Source organism: Oncorhynchus mykiss, chromosome 17 (genome assembly GCF_057628025.1).
Source record: "Oncorhynchus mykiss isolate SJ-2025 chromosome 17, ASM5762802v1, whole genome shotgun sequence".
Classification (NCBI taxonomy): Eukaryota; Metazoa; Chordata; class Actinopteri; order Salmoniformes; family Salmonidae; genus Oncorhynchus; species Oncorhynchus mykiss.
In genome coordinates, this window is record NC_143038.1 from 78,330,785 (window position 1) to 78,348,854 (window position 18,070).

Consider the following 18,070-nt stretch of genomic DNA (forward strand, 5'->3'; position numbering starts at 1 on the left):
TGTGTGTGTGTGTGTGTGTGTGTGTGTGTGTGTGTGTGTGTGAGAGATGCATCTGTCCTTGGATAGAGTGAGACCTATCCATTGTTAATGTGAATTCACATCCTTACAATCCTGTAAAGTGTTTTACTCAAAATGGCAGATTATAAACACAGTGGAGTTATAGTAACATGCTATATATGACATCAGAGCTTAATAAACACAGTGAGACTCTTCTCTGAGTCATAAATAACCTTCTAGTTGGAGACTCTTCTCATGATTCATAAAGCACCTTCTAGTTGGAGACTCTTCGTTAGTCATAAAACATCTTCTAGTTGTAGACTCTTCGTTAGTCATAAAACATCTTCTAGTTGTAGACTCTTCGTTAGTCATAAAACATCTTCTAGTTGTAGACTCTTCGTTAGTCATAAAACATCTTCTAGTGGGAGACTTCTTTAAGTCATAAAGCACCTTCTTATTGAAGACTATTTTCTGAGTCATAAAGCACCTTCTAGTTGGAGACTCTCTGAGTCATAAAGCACATTCTTATTGAAGACTATTTTCTGAGTCATAAAGGACCTTCTAGTTGGTGTCTATTTCCTGAGTCTTTCAACACCTTCTAGTTGGAGACTCTTCTCTGAGTCATGAAGCACCTTCTAGTTGGAGACTCTTCTAATTCATGAAGCACCTTCTAGTTAAGACACTTCTCTGAGTCATAAAGCACCTTCTAGTAGGAGACTGCTCTGATTCATAAAGCACCTTCTAGTTGGTGACTCTTCTAATTCATGAAGCACCTTCTAGTTAAGACACTTCTCTGAGTCATAAAGCACCTTCTAGTTGGAGACTCTTCTAATTCATGAAGCACCTTCTAGTTAAGACACTTCTCTGAGTCATAAAGCACCTTCTAGTAGGAGACTGCTCTGATTCATAAAGCATCTTCTAGTAGGAGACTGCTCTTAGTCATAAAGCATCTTCTAGTTGTAGACTCTTCTCTGAGTCATGAAGCACCTTCTAGTTGTAGACTCTTCGTGAGTCATAAAACATCTTCTAGTGGGAGACTTCTTTAAGTCATAAAGCACCTTCTTATTGAAGACTATATTCTTAGTCATAAAGGACCTTCTAGTTGGTGACTGTTCTCTGAGTCATAAATCACCTTTTTGTTTAAGGAGTCATTAAGCACCTTCTTGATGGAGACTGCTCTGAGTCATAAAGCATCTTCTAGTTGGAGACTCTTCTCTGAGTCATAAATCACCTTCTAGATGGTGACTGTTCTCTGAGTCATAAATCACCTTTTTGTTTAAGGAGTCACAAAGCACCTTCTAGTTGGAGACTCTTCTCTGAGTCATAAAGCACCTTCTAGTTGGAGACTCTCTGAGTCATAAAGCACATTCTTATTGAAGACTATTTTCTGAGTCATAAAGGACCTTCTAGTTGGTGTCTATTTCCTGAGTCTTTCAACACCTTCTAGTTGGAGACTCTTCTCTGAGTCATGAAGCACCTTCTAGTTGGAGACTCTTCTAATTCATGAAGCACCTTCTAGTTAAGACACTTCTCTGAGTCATAAAGCACCTTCTAGTAGGAGACTGCTCTGATTTATAAAGCACCTTCTAGTTGGTGACTCTTCTAATTCATGAAGCACCTTCTAGTTAAGACACTTCTCTGAGTCATAAAGCACCTTCTAGTTGGAGACTCTTCTAATTCATGAAGCACCTTCTAGTTAAGACACTTCTCTGAGTCATAAAGCACCTTCTAGTAGGAGACTGCTCTGATTCATAAAGCATCTTCTAGTAGGAGACTGCTCTTAGTCATAAAGCATCTTCTAGTTGTAGACTCTTCTCTGAGTCATGAAGCACCTTCTAGTTGTAGACTCTTCGTGAGTCATAAAACATCTTCTAGTGGGAGACTTCTTTAAGTCATAAAGCACCTTCTTATTGAAGACTATATTCTTAGTCATAAAGGACCTTCTAGTTGGTGACTGTTCTCTGAGTCATAAATCACCTTTTTGTTTAAGGAGTCATTAAGCACCTTCTTGATGGAGACTGCTCTGAGTCATAAAGCATCTTCTAGTTGGAGACTCTTCTCTGAGTCATAAATCACCTTCTAGATGGTGACTGTTCTCTGAGTCATAAATCACCTTTTTGTTTAAGGAGTCACAAAGCACCTTCTAGTTGGAGACTCTTCTCTGAGTCATAAAGAACCTTCTAGTTGGAGACTCTTCTGAGTCATAAAGAACCTTCTAGTTGGAGACTCTTCTCATGATTCATAAAGCGTCTACTAGTTTGAGACTGTTCTAAGTCATAAAGCACCTCCTAATTGTAGACTGTTCTGAGTCATAAATCACCTTTTTGTTTAAGAGTCATAAAGCACCTTCTAGTTGGAGACTCTTCTCTGAGTCATAAAGAACCTTCTAGTTGGAGACTCTTCTGAGTCATTAAGAACCTTCTAGTTGGAGACTCTTCTGAGTCATAAATCATCTTCTAGATGAAGACTTATCTGAGTCATAAAGAACCTTCTAGTTGGATATTCTTCTCTGAGTCATAAAGCACATTCTAGATGGAGAACCTTCTCTGAGTCAAAATGCACCTTCTAGTTGGAGACTCTTCTAATTCATGAAGCACCTTTTAGTTGGAGACTCTTCTCTGAGTCATGAAGCCCCTTCTAGTTGGAGACTCTTCTGACTAATTACGCAATTCTAGTTGGAAAACCTTCTCTGAGTCATAAAGCATCTTCTAGATGAAGACTCTTCTCTGAGTCATAAAGAACCTTCTGGTTGGAGTCTCTTCTCTGAATCATAAAGCACCTTCTAGTTGGAGTCTCTTCTTCTCTGATTCATAAGAACCTTTTAGTTGGAGACTCTTCTCTGAGTCATAAAGCATCTTCTAGATGAAGACTCTTCTCTGAGTCATAAAGAACCTTCTGGTTGGAGTCTCTTCTCTGAATCATAAAGCACCTTCTAGTTGGAGTCTCTTCTTCTCTGATTCATAAGAACCTTTTAGTTGGAGACTCTTCTCTGAGTCATGAATCACCTTTTTGTTTAAGGAGTCATAAAGCACCTTCTAGTTGGAGACTCTTCTGAGTCATAAAGCACCTTCTAGTTGGAGACACTTCTCATGATTCATAAAGCACCTTCTAGTTTGAGACCCTTTTCTGAGTCATAAAGAACCTTCTAGTTGGAGACTCTTCTGATTCATAAAGCATCTTCTAGTAGGAGACTGCTCTGAGTCGTAAAGAACCTTCTGGTTGGAGACTGCTCTGAGTCATAAAGCATCTTCTAGTAGGAGACTGCTCTGAGTCGTAAAGAACCTTCTGGTTGGAGACTGCTCTGATTCATAAAGCATCTTCTAGTAGGAGACTGCTCTGAGTCGTAAAGAACCTTCTGGTTGGAGTCTGCTCTGAGTCATAAAGCAACTTCTAGTAGGAGACTGCTCTGATTCATAAAGCACCTTCTAGTTGAAGACTCTTCTCTGAGTCATAAAGCATCATCTACTAGAGACTGCTTTAAGTCATAAATCACCTTCTAGTTGAAGACTGCTGTAAATCATAAAGCACCTTGTTGAAGGAGTCATAAAGCACCTTCTAGTTTGAGACCCTTCTGATTCATAAAGCACCTTCTAGTAGGAGACTCTTCTCTGAGTCATAAAGCACCTTCTAGTAGGAGACTGTTCTCTGAGTCATAAAGCACCTTCTAGTAGGAGACTCTTCTCTGAGTCATTAAGCACCTTCTAGTAGGAGACTGTTCCCTGAGTCATAAAGCATCTTCTAGTTAGAGACTCTTCTCTGAGTCATAAAGCACCTTCTAGTAGGAGACTGTTCTCTGAGTCATAAAGCCCCTTCTAGTAGGAGACTGTTCTCTGAGTCATAAAGCACCTTCTAGTAGGAGACTGTTCCCTGAGTCATAAAGCACCTTCTAGTTGGAGACTGTTCTCTGAGTCATAAAGCACATTCTAGTAGGAGACTGTTCTCTGAGTCATAAAGAACCTTCTAGTCGGAGAATCTTCATTCATAATGCATTTTCTAGTAGGAGACTGCTCTGTGTCGTAAAGTATGTTTCCAATTGTAGACACTAGTGCGCCTGTCTGCTCACTCAAACCCTTGTCATTTTCTTGTCTTATGTTGCACCTTCTCCACATTTTCCAGGAATATTCTTATGATGTATCCAGAGTATTTTCAGATTTCGTTATAAACGAATGTGGAGAAAAGTACAGTAAATGTAAAATGCACATAAAATCCACAGTGTAATGTTTTGTATTCAGTCTTGGGCCATTGAATAGTTGTGTCCTCAACTTTGGTCTAATCATTTTCCCATTATCTTGAAACTGTTCCCTTTTAATTGCTTCCATGGTTATGCTTTTCATATTTATTCTGGCAGGAAATGTCCAAGTTCCCACCAGTGTAAAGGGTTATTCTGTGTATGTTTCTCTCTCTCTCAGTTCTAAGCTGAAGCCCCAGACTAACTCCAGTGTGTTCAGCTCGTTACAAAACCTAAAAGAGGACAAGGCCAAGCCGGTGAGAGACGAGTATGAGTATGTGTCAGACGAAGGAGAGCTGAAGATTGATGAGTTCCCCATCAGGAGGAAAAAGAGAGACTTATCCTGTGAGTTTTCTGTTTGAAAGTAAATATTACCGTCAGGTAAAATGCCCCACAATTGGCAGCTCAGTGGCTCCAAATACTGCGAATGTTGGCAATTGTTTACCTGAGTGCCCTGGAACATTACCTCAGAACTTGGTGACACACTACCCCCTATTGTTTATCACCTGTCCCTGGTCAATCTAGTCCTAGAGAATATCTACTTTCTATTTGAAAGTCAATACTTCCTTCAGGTAGAATTTACTACGATTGGGCAGCTAAAATGCGCCAAGTTATGCTAATTTATATATTGGCAAAAGATTATATCACACCACTACATACTTCAGCCAAGAAAAGCTATATCACAGTTTCTAGCTTTGTATTACATACTTTTTCCACATTCCACAAATCCTCAGCAATCTACACACAATACCCCATAATGACAAAGCGAAAACAGAAATACCTTATTTACATAAGTATTCAGAGCTTTTGCTATGAGACTCAAAATTGAGCTCAGGTGCATCCTGTTTCCATTGATCCTCCTTCACACAGCCAAGACAACACAGGGGTGGCTTCGGGACAAGTCTCTGAATGTCCTTGGTCCTTGAGTGGCCCAGCCAGAGTCTGGACTTGAACCCGATCTAACATCTCTGGAGAGACTTGAAAATAACTTTGCAGCGACGCTCCCCATCCAACCTGACAGAGCTTGAGAGGATCTCCACAAAGGAAAGGGAGAAACTCCCCAAATACAGGTGTGCCAAGCTTGTATGGTCATACCCAAGAAGACTCAAGGCTGTAATCACTGCCAAAGGTGCTTCAACAAAGTACTGAGTAAAGGGTCTGAATATTTATGTAAATGTTGATATTTCAGTTCTCATTTAAATTAGAAAACAGTTTAATCCATTTCAGAATAAGGCTGTAACATAACAAAATGTGGAAAAAGTCAAGGGGTCTGAATACTTTCCAAAGGCACTGTATATATTTCTTTGTCACAATACTGCAGTAAATAAATCTATTAAAGTTCACCTTAGGTTTATTGAGATTGTGAAAGAGTAGTCCTGTCTTCTGATTGGCAAGTTGTTGATTAGACACTCTCTTGTGATTGGATAGTTGTTGATTGACTCTCTCTTCTCTCCCTGCCAGTCCTGTCAAACATCAAAGAAGCAATCCAGCCATCCAAGAAGCCAAAGCTTATCCCCTCTGATGTCAAGGTATGTAAGCTCCTCCCCCAAGGTATGACCAATAATATCCTTCTATACTCAAAGTAAAGACCAGTAATAGAATGTCTAACATTCTGTTCACTCAGACCCTTTTCACACTAAATCAAATAAAATCAAATGTTATTGGTCACATACACATATTTAGCAGATGTTATTGCATGTGTAGCAAAATGCAGTAATACCTAACAATTCACAACAATACACACAGCTAAAAGTAAAATAATGGAATTAAGAAATATATACATATTAAGACGAGCAATGCAATGCATCGACCGCATTATCTACCAAGGGAATTCTCTTCGATTATAATCACAGCCGTATATATTCCTCCCCAAGCAGACACATCGATGGCTCTGAACAAACTTTATTTGACTCTTTGCAAACTGGAATCCACATATCCTGAGGCTGCATTCATTGTAGCTGGGGATTTTAACAAGGCTAATCTGAAAACAAGACTCCCTAAATTGTATCAGCATATCGATTGCGCAACCAGGGCTGGCAAAACCTTGGATCACTGCTATTCTAACTTCCGCAACGCATATATATTCGGTCATGTTTCCGGTCACCTTGCCCTGGTTAAAAGCAGTGGTTCGCGCTTTCAGTTTTACGCGAATGCTGCCATCAATCCACAGTTTCTGGTTTGGGAATGTTTTAATCGTTGCTATGGGAACAACATCTTCAACGCACGTTCTAATGAACTCGCTCACCGAATCAGCGTATTCGTCAATGTTGTTGTTTGACGCAATACGAAACATATCCCAGTCCACGTGGACCAGCGTTGCTCCGCTCTCCTTTCGGAAAAGCTGACCACGACTCAATTTTGTTGCTCCCTGCCTACAGACAGAAACTAAAACAAGAAGCTCCCGCGCTGAGGTCTGTTCAACGCTGGTCCGACCAATCTGATTCCACACTCCAAGACTGCTTCCATCACGTGGACTGGGATATGGTTCGTATTGCGTCAAACAACAACATTGACGAATACGCTGATTCGGTGAGCGAGTTCATTAGAACGTGCGTTGAAGATGTCGTTCCCATAGCAACGATTAAAACATTCCCAAACCAGAAACTGTGGATTGATGGCAGCATTCGCGTAAAACTGAAAGCGCGAACCACTGCTTTTAACCAGGGCAAGGTGACCGGAAACATGACCGAATACAAACAGTGTAGCTATTCCCTCCGCAAGACAATCAAACAAGCTAAGCGTCAGTATAGAGACAAAGTAGAATCTCAATTCAATGGCTCAGACACAAGAGGTATGTGGCAGGGTCTACAGTCAATCACGGATTACAAAAGGAAAACCAGCCCAGTCACGGACCAGGATGTCCTGCTCCCAGGCAGACTAAATAACTTTTTTGCCCGCTTTGAGGACAATACAGTGCCACTGACACGGCCCGCAACCAAAACATGCGGACTCTCCTTCACTGCAGCCGAGGTGAGTAAAACATTTAAACGTGTTAACCCTCGCAAGGCTGCAGGCCCAGACGGCAGCCCCAGCCGCACCCTCAAAGCATGCGCAGACCAGCTGGCTGGTGTGTTTACGGACATATTCAATCCATCCCTATCCCAGTCTGCTGTTCCCACATGCTTCAAGAGGGCCACCATTGTTCCTGTTCCCAAGAAAGCTAAGGTAACTGAGCTAAACGACTACCGCCCCGTAGCACTCACTTCCGTCATCATGAAGTGCTTTGAGAGAGTAGTCAAGGACCATTTCACCTCCACCCTACCTGACCACGACCCTTTCTTCTTTCTGGAGAGTTCTTTATTCCTGTCTGTGTGATGTCCTGAGAACCCAGCTGGCTGTATGGACGGAGACAGTACATCCAGAGAGAGCCATGACTCCGTGAAACAGAGTATGTTACAATCCCTGATGTCTCTCTGGAAGGAGATCCTCGCCCTGAGCTCGTCTACGTTATTGTCCAGAGTTGGAAGGGGTGGATATTGTGCATGCCTCCTGAGTCGGACTAGAGGTCCACTCTGAATACCTCTTCTCTGCCGGCAGCGTCTTGGAACAGCCTCTGGGATAAGTTCAATTGCACTGTGGGGTAAGAACTAATTATCCAATTTGGAATGTCATATTCCTGCTCGTAATGGTGAGTTTTCGTCGCACTCAAATCCAAAAGTTATTTCCGGCTGTATGTAATAACACAAAAAAACGAAATACTGCAAAATTACTTAGGAGCTAGAAGCAGAGCTGCCATGTCTGTCAGCGCCATCTACCACTACTGAGCTGAGCAGAGCAGTGCTGGACTGGCCTGGTTACACATCCACCATAGTGTCTGGAACTGTGCTGGAAAAGACGATGTGAAAGGAAACTATCCGAGCCAGCACAGTACGGTTCAGTTCAGGTCAGCAGGATAGTGTTATCAGGTTCATAGTGTTCATAATAGGTTCATAGGGGCGGCAGGGTAGCCTAGTGGTTAGAGTGTTGGACTAGTAACCAGAAGGTTGCAAGTTCAAACCCCCGAGCTGACAAGGTACAAATCTGTCGTTCTGCCCCTGAACAGGCAGTTAACCCACTGTTCCTAGGCCGTCATTGAAAATAAGAATTTGTTCTTAACTGAGGTAAAATATATTTTTTTGTTAATATCAGGTTCATAGTGTTCATAACAGGTTCATAGTGTTAATATCAGGTTCATAGTGTTCATAACAGGTTCATAGTGTTAATATCAGGTTCATAGTGTTAATATCAGGTTCATAGTGTTCATAACAGGTTCATAGTGTTAATATCAGGTTCATAGTGTTCATAACAGGTTCATAGTGTTAATATCAGGTTCATAGTGTTAATATCAGGTTCATAGTGTTCATAACAGGTTCATAGTGTTAATATCAGGTTCATAGTGTTAATATCAGGTTCATAGTGTTAACAGGTTCATAGTGTTAATATCAGGTCCATAGTGTTAATATTAGGTCCATAGTGTTATCATGTTCATAGTTTAATACCAGGTCCATAGTGTTAATATAAGGTTCATAGTGTTAATATTAGGTTCATAGTGTTCATAACAGGTTCATAGTGTTAATATCAGGTTCATATTGTTAATATCAGGTTCATAGTGTTCATAACAGGTTCATAGTGTTAATATCATGTTCATAGTTTAATACCAGGTCCATAGTGTTAATATAAGGTTCATAGTGTTAATATCAGGTTCATAGTGTTAATATCAGGTTTATAGTGTTAACAGGTTCATGGTGTTAATATTAGGTTCATAGTGTTAATATCAGGTCCATAGTGTTATCATGATCATAGTGTTAATATCAGGTTCAAATTGTTAACAGGTTCATAGTGTTAATATCAGGTTCATAGTGTTAATATCAGGTTCATAGTGTTAATATCAGGTCCATAGTGTTGACATGTCCATAGTGTTAACAGGTCCATAGTGTTAACAGGTTCATAGTGTTATCATGTTCATAGTGTTAACAGGTTCATAGTGTTAATATCAGGTCCATAGTGTTAATATCAGGTCCATAGTGTTGACAGGTCCATAGTGTTAACAGGTTCATAGTGTTATCAGGTTCATAGTGTTAACAGGTTCAAAGTGTTAATATCAGGTCCATAGTGTTAATACCAGGGTCATAGTGTTAATATCAGGCTCATAGTGTTAACACGTCCATAGTGTTAATATCAGGTCCATAGTGTTGACAGGTCCATAGTGTTAACAGGTTCATAGTGTTATCAGGTTCATAGTGTTAACAGGTTCATAGTGTTAATATCAGGTCCATAGTGTTTTCATGTTCATAGTGTTAATATCAGGTTCATCGTGTTAATATCAGGTTCATCGTGTTAATATCAGGTTCATAGTGTTAATATCAGGTTCAGTGTTATCAGGTTCATAGTGTTATCAGGTTCATAGTGTTAATATCAGGTTCATAGTGTTAATATCAGGTTCATAGTGTTCATATCAGGTTCATAGTGTTAATAACAGGTTCATAGTGTTATCAGGTTCATAGTGTTAACAGGTTAATGTCTAGAGATTCTCTAACATCCAGAAGGACTCTGATATCTACAGTTAGACGTCCATTAAGACAACGGCCTAATGACTGCTTCTAAGATCCCAACAGTCAGAGGAAAACATTCTGGAATATTTTCTCCGTCCACGTGGTCATTAATGAATTCCGTGTGATCCTCTATGTTGCAATGGAAATCACATGTGTGTGAGTGAAGCGTGTGTGAATCAAAGGCAGCGCTGTGCAGCGCCGGGCCAAAGGACACCACACATTGAGAGAGAGAGAAAGAGAGCAGAGTACCTCTCCCACCCAGATGCAGAGGCCTCTTTGGCCCCCTGCTCCATGGCTTCCCTCCACCACAGTACAGTACCCCTTGGATATAAAAAATGACAAGGCACGGAAAGAGTGCAAACAGAAGCTCCTCATGGACAATCTAGAGACACTTTGCTGACTGCTACAAAAATGGGAACGTAATCAACTTAATCTTCCACACAGACCATCCCTGGGCATGGCACAGTGCTATATTAATACAGACCATCCCTGGGCATGGCACAGTGCTATATTAATACAGACCATCCCTGGGCATGGCACAGTGCTATATTAATACAGACCATCCCTGGGCATGGCACAGTGCTATATTAATACAGACCATCCCTGGGCATGGCACAGTGCTATATTAATACAGACCATCCCTGGGCATGGCACAGTGCTATATTAATACAGACCATCCCTGGGCATGGCACAGTGCTATATTAATACAGACCATCCCTGGGCATGGCACAGTGCTATATTAATACAGACCATCCCTGGGCATGGCACAGTGCTATATTAATACAGACCATCCCTGGGCATGGCACAGTGCTATATTAATACAGACCATCCCTGGGCATGGCACACTAAGAGCACACTACCCCTGTATTGGCGGAGGGTGGAAAATCAGAATAGTGTAAAACGAGAACCCTGAGACAGACACTAGAGGTCGACCGATTAATTAGGGCCGATTTCAAGTTTTCATTAACAATCGGAAATCTGTATTTTTGGACACCGATTTGGACGATTATTTTTTTTTTTTACACCTTTATTTAATATTTATTTAACTAGGCAAGTCAGTTAAGAACACATTCTTATTTTCAATGACGGCCTAGGACGGGTGGGCCTCGTTTAGGGCAGAACGACAGATTTTTACCTTGTCAGCTCGGGGGATCCAATCTTGCAACCGTACAGTTAACTAGTTCAACGCTCTAACCACCTGCCTTACATTGCACTTCACGAGGAGACTGCCTGTTACGCGAATGCAGTAAGAAGCCAAAGTAAGTTGCTAGCTAGCATTAAACTTATAAAAAACAATCAATCAATCATAATCACTAGTTAACTACACATGGTTGATGATATTACTAGTTTATCTAGCGTGTCCTGCGTTGCATATAATCGATGCGGTGCATATCATTGCGCCAATGTGTACCTAACCCTAAACATCAATGCCTTTCTTAAAATCAGTACACAGATGTATATATTTTTAAACCTGCATATTTAGCTAAAAGAAATCCAGGTTAGCAGGCAATATTAACCAGGTGAAATTGTGTCACTTCTCTTGCGTTCATTGAACGCAGAGTCAGTGTATATGCAACAGTTTGGGCCGCCTAATTTGCCAGAATTATACATAATTATGACATAACATTGAAGACTTATGGATGCCACCCGTTAGATAAAATACGGAACGGTTCCCTGAAATAATAAATGTCTTGTTTTCGAGATGATAGTTTCCGGATACGACCATATTAATGAAATGAGGCTCGTATTTCTGTGTGTTATTATATTACAATTAAGTCTATGATTTGATAGAACAGTCTGACTGAGCGGTGGTAGGCAGCAGCAGGGTCGTAAGCATTCATTCAAACATGACTTTCATGTGTTTTGCCAGCAGCTCTGCTGTTTATGACTTCAAGCCTATCAACTCCCGAGATTAGGCTGGTGTAACCCTTGTCACGAACCGACTCAAAGCCCGTAACAAAAGGGAGACAACGTGGAGATAAGGAGTAACAAAACATATATTTATTAAATAAAGTAACTAAGTATACTGTACAATGGTGTGTGTAATCAGTAGTGTAAGTGAGTGTTTTGCATGCATGAATGTCATAATGCAGGGTGTTGAAAGGTGCCAAAGCAAACAACCAAAAGGCAAACAAGATACACAACAAAATCTGTAAAGGTGTCTGCATGGAGAGAGTCTCCTCCATGAATGGGGAAGTGGTGTGTTTATCCTGGGACACACCGGGCCCAGGTGTTTCCCATGTAGCTGACGACCCTCCGAACTCTGCCCACCGGCATCCTAATAAGGAAACAAGAACAAAGAGAGAATACGGCAGACAGAGTGGGAGGGTCGTCACACCGATGTGAAATGACTAGCTAGTTAGCGGGGTGCGCGCTAATAGCGTTTCAAACGTCACTCGCTCTGAGACTTGGAGTAATTGTTCCCCTTGCTCTGAATACGTCCATAAACACTCCAGCCAGCTGGTCTGCGCATGCTCTGAGGACACGGTTAGGTATTTCGTCTGGGCTGTCAGCCTTGCGACGGTTAACACGTTTAAATGTTTTACTCACATCGGCCACGGAGAAGGACAGCCCACAGTCCTTGGTAGCGGGCCCTGTCAATGTCAGTGTGTTATCCTCAAAGCTTGCGAAGAATGTGTTTAGCCTGCCCGGAAGCAAGACGTCGGTCTTGGCGGCGTGGCTGGTTTTCCTTTTATAGTCCGTGATTGTCTGTAGTCCCTGCCACATACGTCTCATGTCTGAGCCATTGAATTGCGACTCCTCTTTATCTCTACACTGACGTTTAGCTTGTCGGTGTCTGCCCTTCGTACATCAGCTGATATCTCAAAGTGCTATACAGAAACGCTAAACAGCAAGCAATGCAGGTGTTGAAGCACGTTGGCTAAGAAAAACTCCCAAGAAAGGCCAAAACCTAGGAAGAAACCTAGAGAGGAACCAGGCTATGAGGGGAGGCCAGTCCTGTGGCTGTGCCGGGTGGAGTTTATAACAGAACATGGCCAAGATGTTCCAATGTTCATAAATGACCAGCATGGTCAAATAAGAGGTCTGGGACAGGTAGCACGTCTGGTGAACAGGTAAGGATTCCATAGCCGCAAGCAGAACAGTTGAAACTGGAGCAGCAGCACGGCCAGGTGGACTGGGGACAGCAAGGAGTCATCATGCCAGGTAGTCCTAGGCATGGTCCTAAGGCTCAGGCCCTCCGAGAGAGAGAAAGAAAGAGAGAATTAGAGAGAGCATACTTAAATTCACACAGGACGCCGGATAAGACAGGAGAAGTACTCCAGATATAACAAACTGACCCTAGCCCCCTGACACATTAACTACTGCAGCATAAATACTGGAGGCTGAGACAGGAGGGGTCAGGAGACACTGTGGCCCCATCCGAAGATACCCCCGGACAGGGCCAAACAGGAAGGATATATCCACACCCACTTTGCCAAAGCACAACCCCCACACCACTAGAGGGATATCTTCAACCACCAACTTACCATCCTGAAACAAGGCCGAGTATAGCCCACAAAGATCTCCGCCACGGCACAACCCAAGGGGGGGCAACCCAGACAGGAAGATCACATCAGTGACTCAACCCACTCTAGTGACGCACCCCTCCCAGGGACGGCATGGAAGAGTGACTCAGCCCCTGTAATAGGGTTAGAGGCTGAGAATCCCAGTGGAAAGAGGGGAACCGGCCAGGCAGAGACAGCAAGGGCGGTTCATTGCTCCAGAGCCTTTCCGTTCACCTTCACACTCCTGGGCCAGACTACACTCAACCAAAGGACCTACTGAAGAGATGAGTCTTCAGTAAAGACTTAAAGGTTGAGACCGAGTCTGCGTCTCTCGCAGGGTAAGTAGGCAGACCATTCCATAGAAATGGAGCTCTATAGGAGAAAGCCCTGCCTCCAGGTGTTTGCTTAGAAATTCTAGGGACAATTAGGAGGCCTGCGTCTTGTGACCGTAGCGTATGTGTAGGTATGTACGGCAGGACCAAATCGGAAAGATAGGTAGGAGCAAGCCCATGTAATGCTTTGTAGTTTGGAAGTAAAACCTTGAAATCATCCCTTGCCTTAACAGGAAGCCAGTGTAGGAAGTCTAGAACTGGAGTAATATGATCAAATTTTTGGGTTCTAGTCAGGATTCTAGCAGCCGTATTTAGCACTAACTGAAGTTTATTTAGTGCTTTATCCGGGTAGCCGGAAAGTAGAGCATTGCAGTAGTCTAACCTAGAAGTAACAAAAGCATGGATGAATTTTTCTGCATCATTTTTGGGCAGAAAGTTTCTGATTTTTGCAATGTTACGTAGATGGAAAACAGTCTGATATGTTCGTCAAAAGAGAGATCAGGGTCCAGAGTAACGCCGAGGTCCTTCACAGTTTTATTTGAGACGACTGTACAACCATCAAGATTAATTGTCAGCAGGGATATCCTAATTGGCCGGTAGGGACATCCTCCTCTCATCGCGCACTAGTGACTCCTGTGGCGGGCCAGGCGCAGTGCACGCTAACCAGGTCGCCAGGTGGACGGTGTTTCCTCCGACACATTCGTGTGACTGGCTTCCAGGTTGGATGAGCGCTGTGTTAAGACGCAGTGCAGCTTGGTTGGGTTGTGTTTCGGAGGACGCATGGCTTTCGACCTTCGTCTCTCCCTGTCAGACCTGGTCCCTGTCAGACCTGGTCCCTATCAGACCTGGTCCCTATCAGACCTGGTCCCTGTCAGACCTGGTCCCTGTCAGACCTGGTCCCTATCAGACCTGGTCCCTATCAGACCTGGTCCCTGTCAGACCTGGTCCCTGTCAGACCTGGTCCCTGTCAGACCTGGCCCCTATCAGACCTGGTCCCTGTCAGACCTGGTCCCTATCAGACCTGGTCCCTGTCAGACCTGGTCCCTGACAGTAAATCTTAGTAAGTAACAAATGGTGTTCCAACAAAGGTCCAGTCTCCAGGGCCAGAAATACAAATTCCATTAGACACCGTTGCCCTAGAGCACACAAAAAACTAGACATACCTCGGCCTAAACATCAGTACCACAGGTAACTTCCACAAAGCTGTGAACGATCTGACAGACAAGGCAAGAAGGGCCTTCTATGCCATCAAAAGGAACATAACATTTGAAATACCAATTAGGATCTGTCTAAAAATACTTGAATCAGTTATAGGATCCATTGCCCTTCATGGTTGTGAGGTCTTGGGTCCACTCAACAACCATTTGAAAGGAAACACTTTGAAGTTTGTGGAATTAATGTAGCAGAATATAACATATTAGATCCGGTAAAATATAATTCTAACAGCAGTGTGTTTGCAAAGTTTCAGACTCATCCAGTGGAGAATTATTTTACTGCACAATATTTTGTTCCAAGTCTGCCTCGAGTTTGCCCACATTGATACATTTTCAACTACATAACTACAGAGAGCATACAAAAATCCTATGGTGATACAACATTTAAGTTTACACACTCCCAGGAATGTCATACATGATGGATCATTACCTTCCCTACAGAAAAGACACTAACCTTCACACATCTAGATGGCCAGGCAGGGTGGGTGTGGAGCCAGACACAGCTGTGGGTTCAAACTGTAGATCCCAGTGACACAGATCCACAAAGAATTAGAAAACAAACTACATTTTTGACAAACTCTCATATCTACTGGGTGAAATACCACAGTGTGCCATCACAGCAGCAAGACGTCGTGTTGCCACAAGAAAAGGGCAACCAGTGAAGAACTTTAACTATTTGCACATCGTTACAACACTGTACAAAAAAAGATACTTATTTTCCACCATCATTTGCAAATAAATTCATTAAAAATCCTACAATGTGATTTTCAGGATTTTTTTTCTCATTTTGTTTGTCATATTTGAAGTGTACCTACAGGCCTCTCTCATCTTTTTAGTGGGAGAACTTCCACAATTGGTGGCTGACTAAATACTTTTTTGCCCCACTGTATATAGACATAATATGACCCTTGAGAGAGAGAGAGAGAGAGAGAGAGAGAGAGAGAGAGAGAGAGAGAGAGAGAGAGAGAGAGAGAGAGAGACCTAGAGACCTAGATCCAGCTGTTACAGGCCTCCATCACTATTGTCATGAGGATCAGTAGTACTGGGTGTGTTTAAGTAGGGGAGGTGTTGTACTGTATATCCCACTCCTGGGGCGGCAGGGTAGCCTAGTGGTTAGAGCGTTGGACGAGTAACCGGATTTTGCAAGTTCAAACCCCCAAGCTGACAAGGTACAAAACTGTCGTTCTGCCCCTGAACAGGCAGTTAACCCACTGTTCCTAGGCCGTCATTGAAAATAAGAATTTGTTCTTAACTGACTTGCCTAGTTAAATAAAGGTAAAATAAATTTTAAAAACTCCTACTGCCCCATTCAACCAGGTCATAGTTATAATAGTAGTAGGAATGTATCCTAACTGACGGGTCATGTCTGGGATCACCTGTGTGACGTAGATCAGGTGTACGTCTGGCTGTCAGGCGTCATTGTGTGCCTGTGGTGTGTTTCCGTTTCACAGTGAATTATAAAGTTATATGCTCTTCTTGTGTTCAGTGTGTTGTACAATAAAACGTGTTGCTCTATTCCATTCTCAGAAGACTGACTCATCAGATGAAGAGTCGCTCCACATCGACACAGAAGTCAAGCCAGAGGTCAAGCGGGAGTTGAAAGGTCGTAACTTGAAGGTAAAGAAGAAGGCGGGAAGCACGGCAGGCATCCTGGACCTACTACAGGCCAGCAAAGCAGTGGGCGGCATCGACTACAGCGTCAACAGGTACATCATTTTTTTTATACCTTCATTTAATTAGGCAAGCCAGTTAAGAACAAATTCTTATTTATGGCCTACCACAAGGCAAAAGGCCTCCTGCGAGGATGGGGGCTGGGATTAAAAATACAAAATAAAAATATATGACAAAACACACATCACGATAAGAGAGATACCATTACATAACGAGTGACCTAAGACGACAACACAGCATGGTGACAACACAACATGACAACAACATGACAACACAGCATGGTAGCAACACAACATGACAACACAGCATGGTAGCAACACAACATGACAACAACATGGTAGCAACACAACATGACAACACAGCATGGTAGCAACACAACATGACAACACAGCATGGTAGCAACACAACATGACAACACAGCATGGTAGCAGCACAACATGACAACACAACATGGTAGCAACACAACATGACAACATGACAGCACAGCATGGTAGCAACACAACATGACAACACAGCATGGTTGCAAAACAACATGACATCACAGCATGGTACACTACAGTCGAGGAACAATGGGGAAAGTTATTCTGTTTTGAAAGTTGATAAACTTGTAAACCCACTTTTGAGAAAATGTCTTTTAAATATTTTGGTACACCAACTGGAGAGCTCTTTGTCTACACCCATTCAGCATCATTCACACCCTGTTAAGCTTTAGCCCCACCCATCTCTTTAAGAGTTGATCCGAGCCATTCTGTCCTAACAACAGCAGTGAAGCAACCAAGCTAACTAGCTGCTTCCAGACACAAATGAGAGAACACCTCACTCTGACCATTTTACTCATCCGAGCAGAGCTGGTTAGGCTGTTTTTATGTTATCCAGAGCGTTGGTAACTGCAAATGTGCTGCTGGCAACAATTTAATTTTTGCCAATGTTTACTGACACCGGCTATATTCAACTGGTGTTGAGCATTCGTAAATTCATAAGTTATTCTGCACTCTGGCACACTCAGAAGAGAGAAATCGTAGTAGATAGCGAATTTACCAGCTATGTCTATCAACAGTTTTCGCAGTGACATCATGAACATTCTATTGAAATGGTTACTTTCATAGTGGAGTCTTTTCTTTAGACATTTAGCTAGCTAGCTAGCTAGCTAAACAATGAACCATAATCCTGACTCGTGAAGTTGCTACCCTGCATGAATCTGCAGGTAGCTAACCAACCGGGTACAATGTTAGCTAGCTAATATTAGGATATAACTAGCAAAGCAAATGGCTCTGAGATACAAATAATATTACTACACAGATCATACACATAATGTGAAGTAGTGAACCAGCCAGCTAACTTTGGCTAGCTAGCTAACAGTACACTTAACTTGAAATGAAAATGACTTTCTGACAAAAATTAGAAACGTGTAATATCTGAAAATGTAGCTACCTAGACTATCTTACCCGTATACATGGATGGATGCTTCTCCTTCTCTGTCCCGGATGCCATGGTTGCCCTTAGTTTTAAAATGTAATCCGGAGACAAGTGTTTTATACAACAGCCTTCTGGGTGTTCTCTTTTTGACTCCTTCTGCATATTTGCAATCAAA

At 42.4% G+C, this 18,070-nt stretch overlaps 1 protein-coding gene across 6 annotated transcripts in view; it reads left to right on the plus strand.

The window, feature by feature from the left end:
• The window catches only part of phf2 (PHD finger protein 2), a 132,502-nt gene that overhangs the window by 96,266 nt on the left and 18,166 nt on the right, over positions 1 to 18,070 (plus strand). For 4 of the 6 annotated variants that reach the window (XM_090206527.1, XM_090206524.1, XM_090206530.1 and 1 more), the window contains 3 exons: positions 4,407 to 4,570; positions 5,687 to 5,754; positions 16,336 to 16,514. In XM_090206527.1, coding sequence (XP_090062653.1) covers positions 4,407 to 4,570; positions 5,687 to 5,754; positions 16,336 to 16,514 — 411 coding nt within the window. The remainder of the gene's footprint in view (positions 1 to 4,406; positions 4,571 to 5,686; positions 5,755 to 16,335; positions 16,515 to 18,070) is intronic. The other 2 variants (XM_090206526.1, XM_090206528.1) reach the window with 1 other exon arrangement.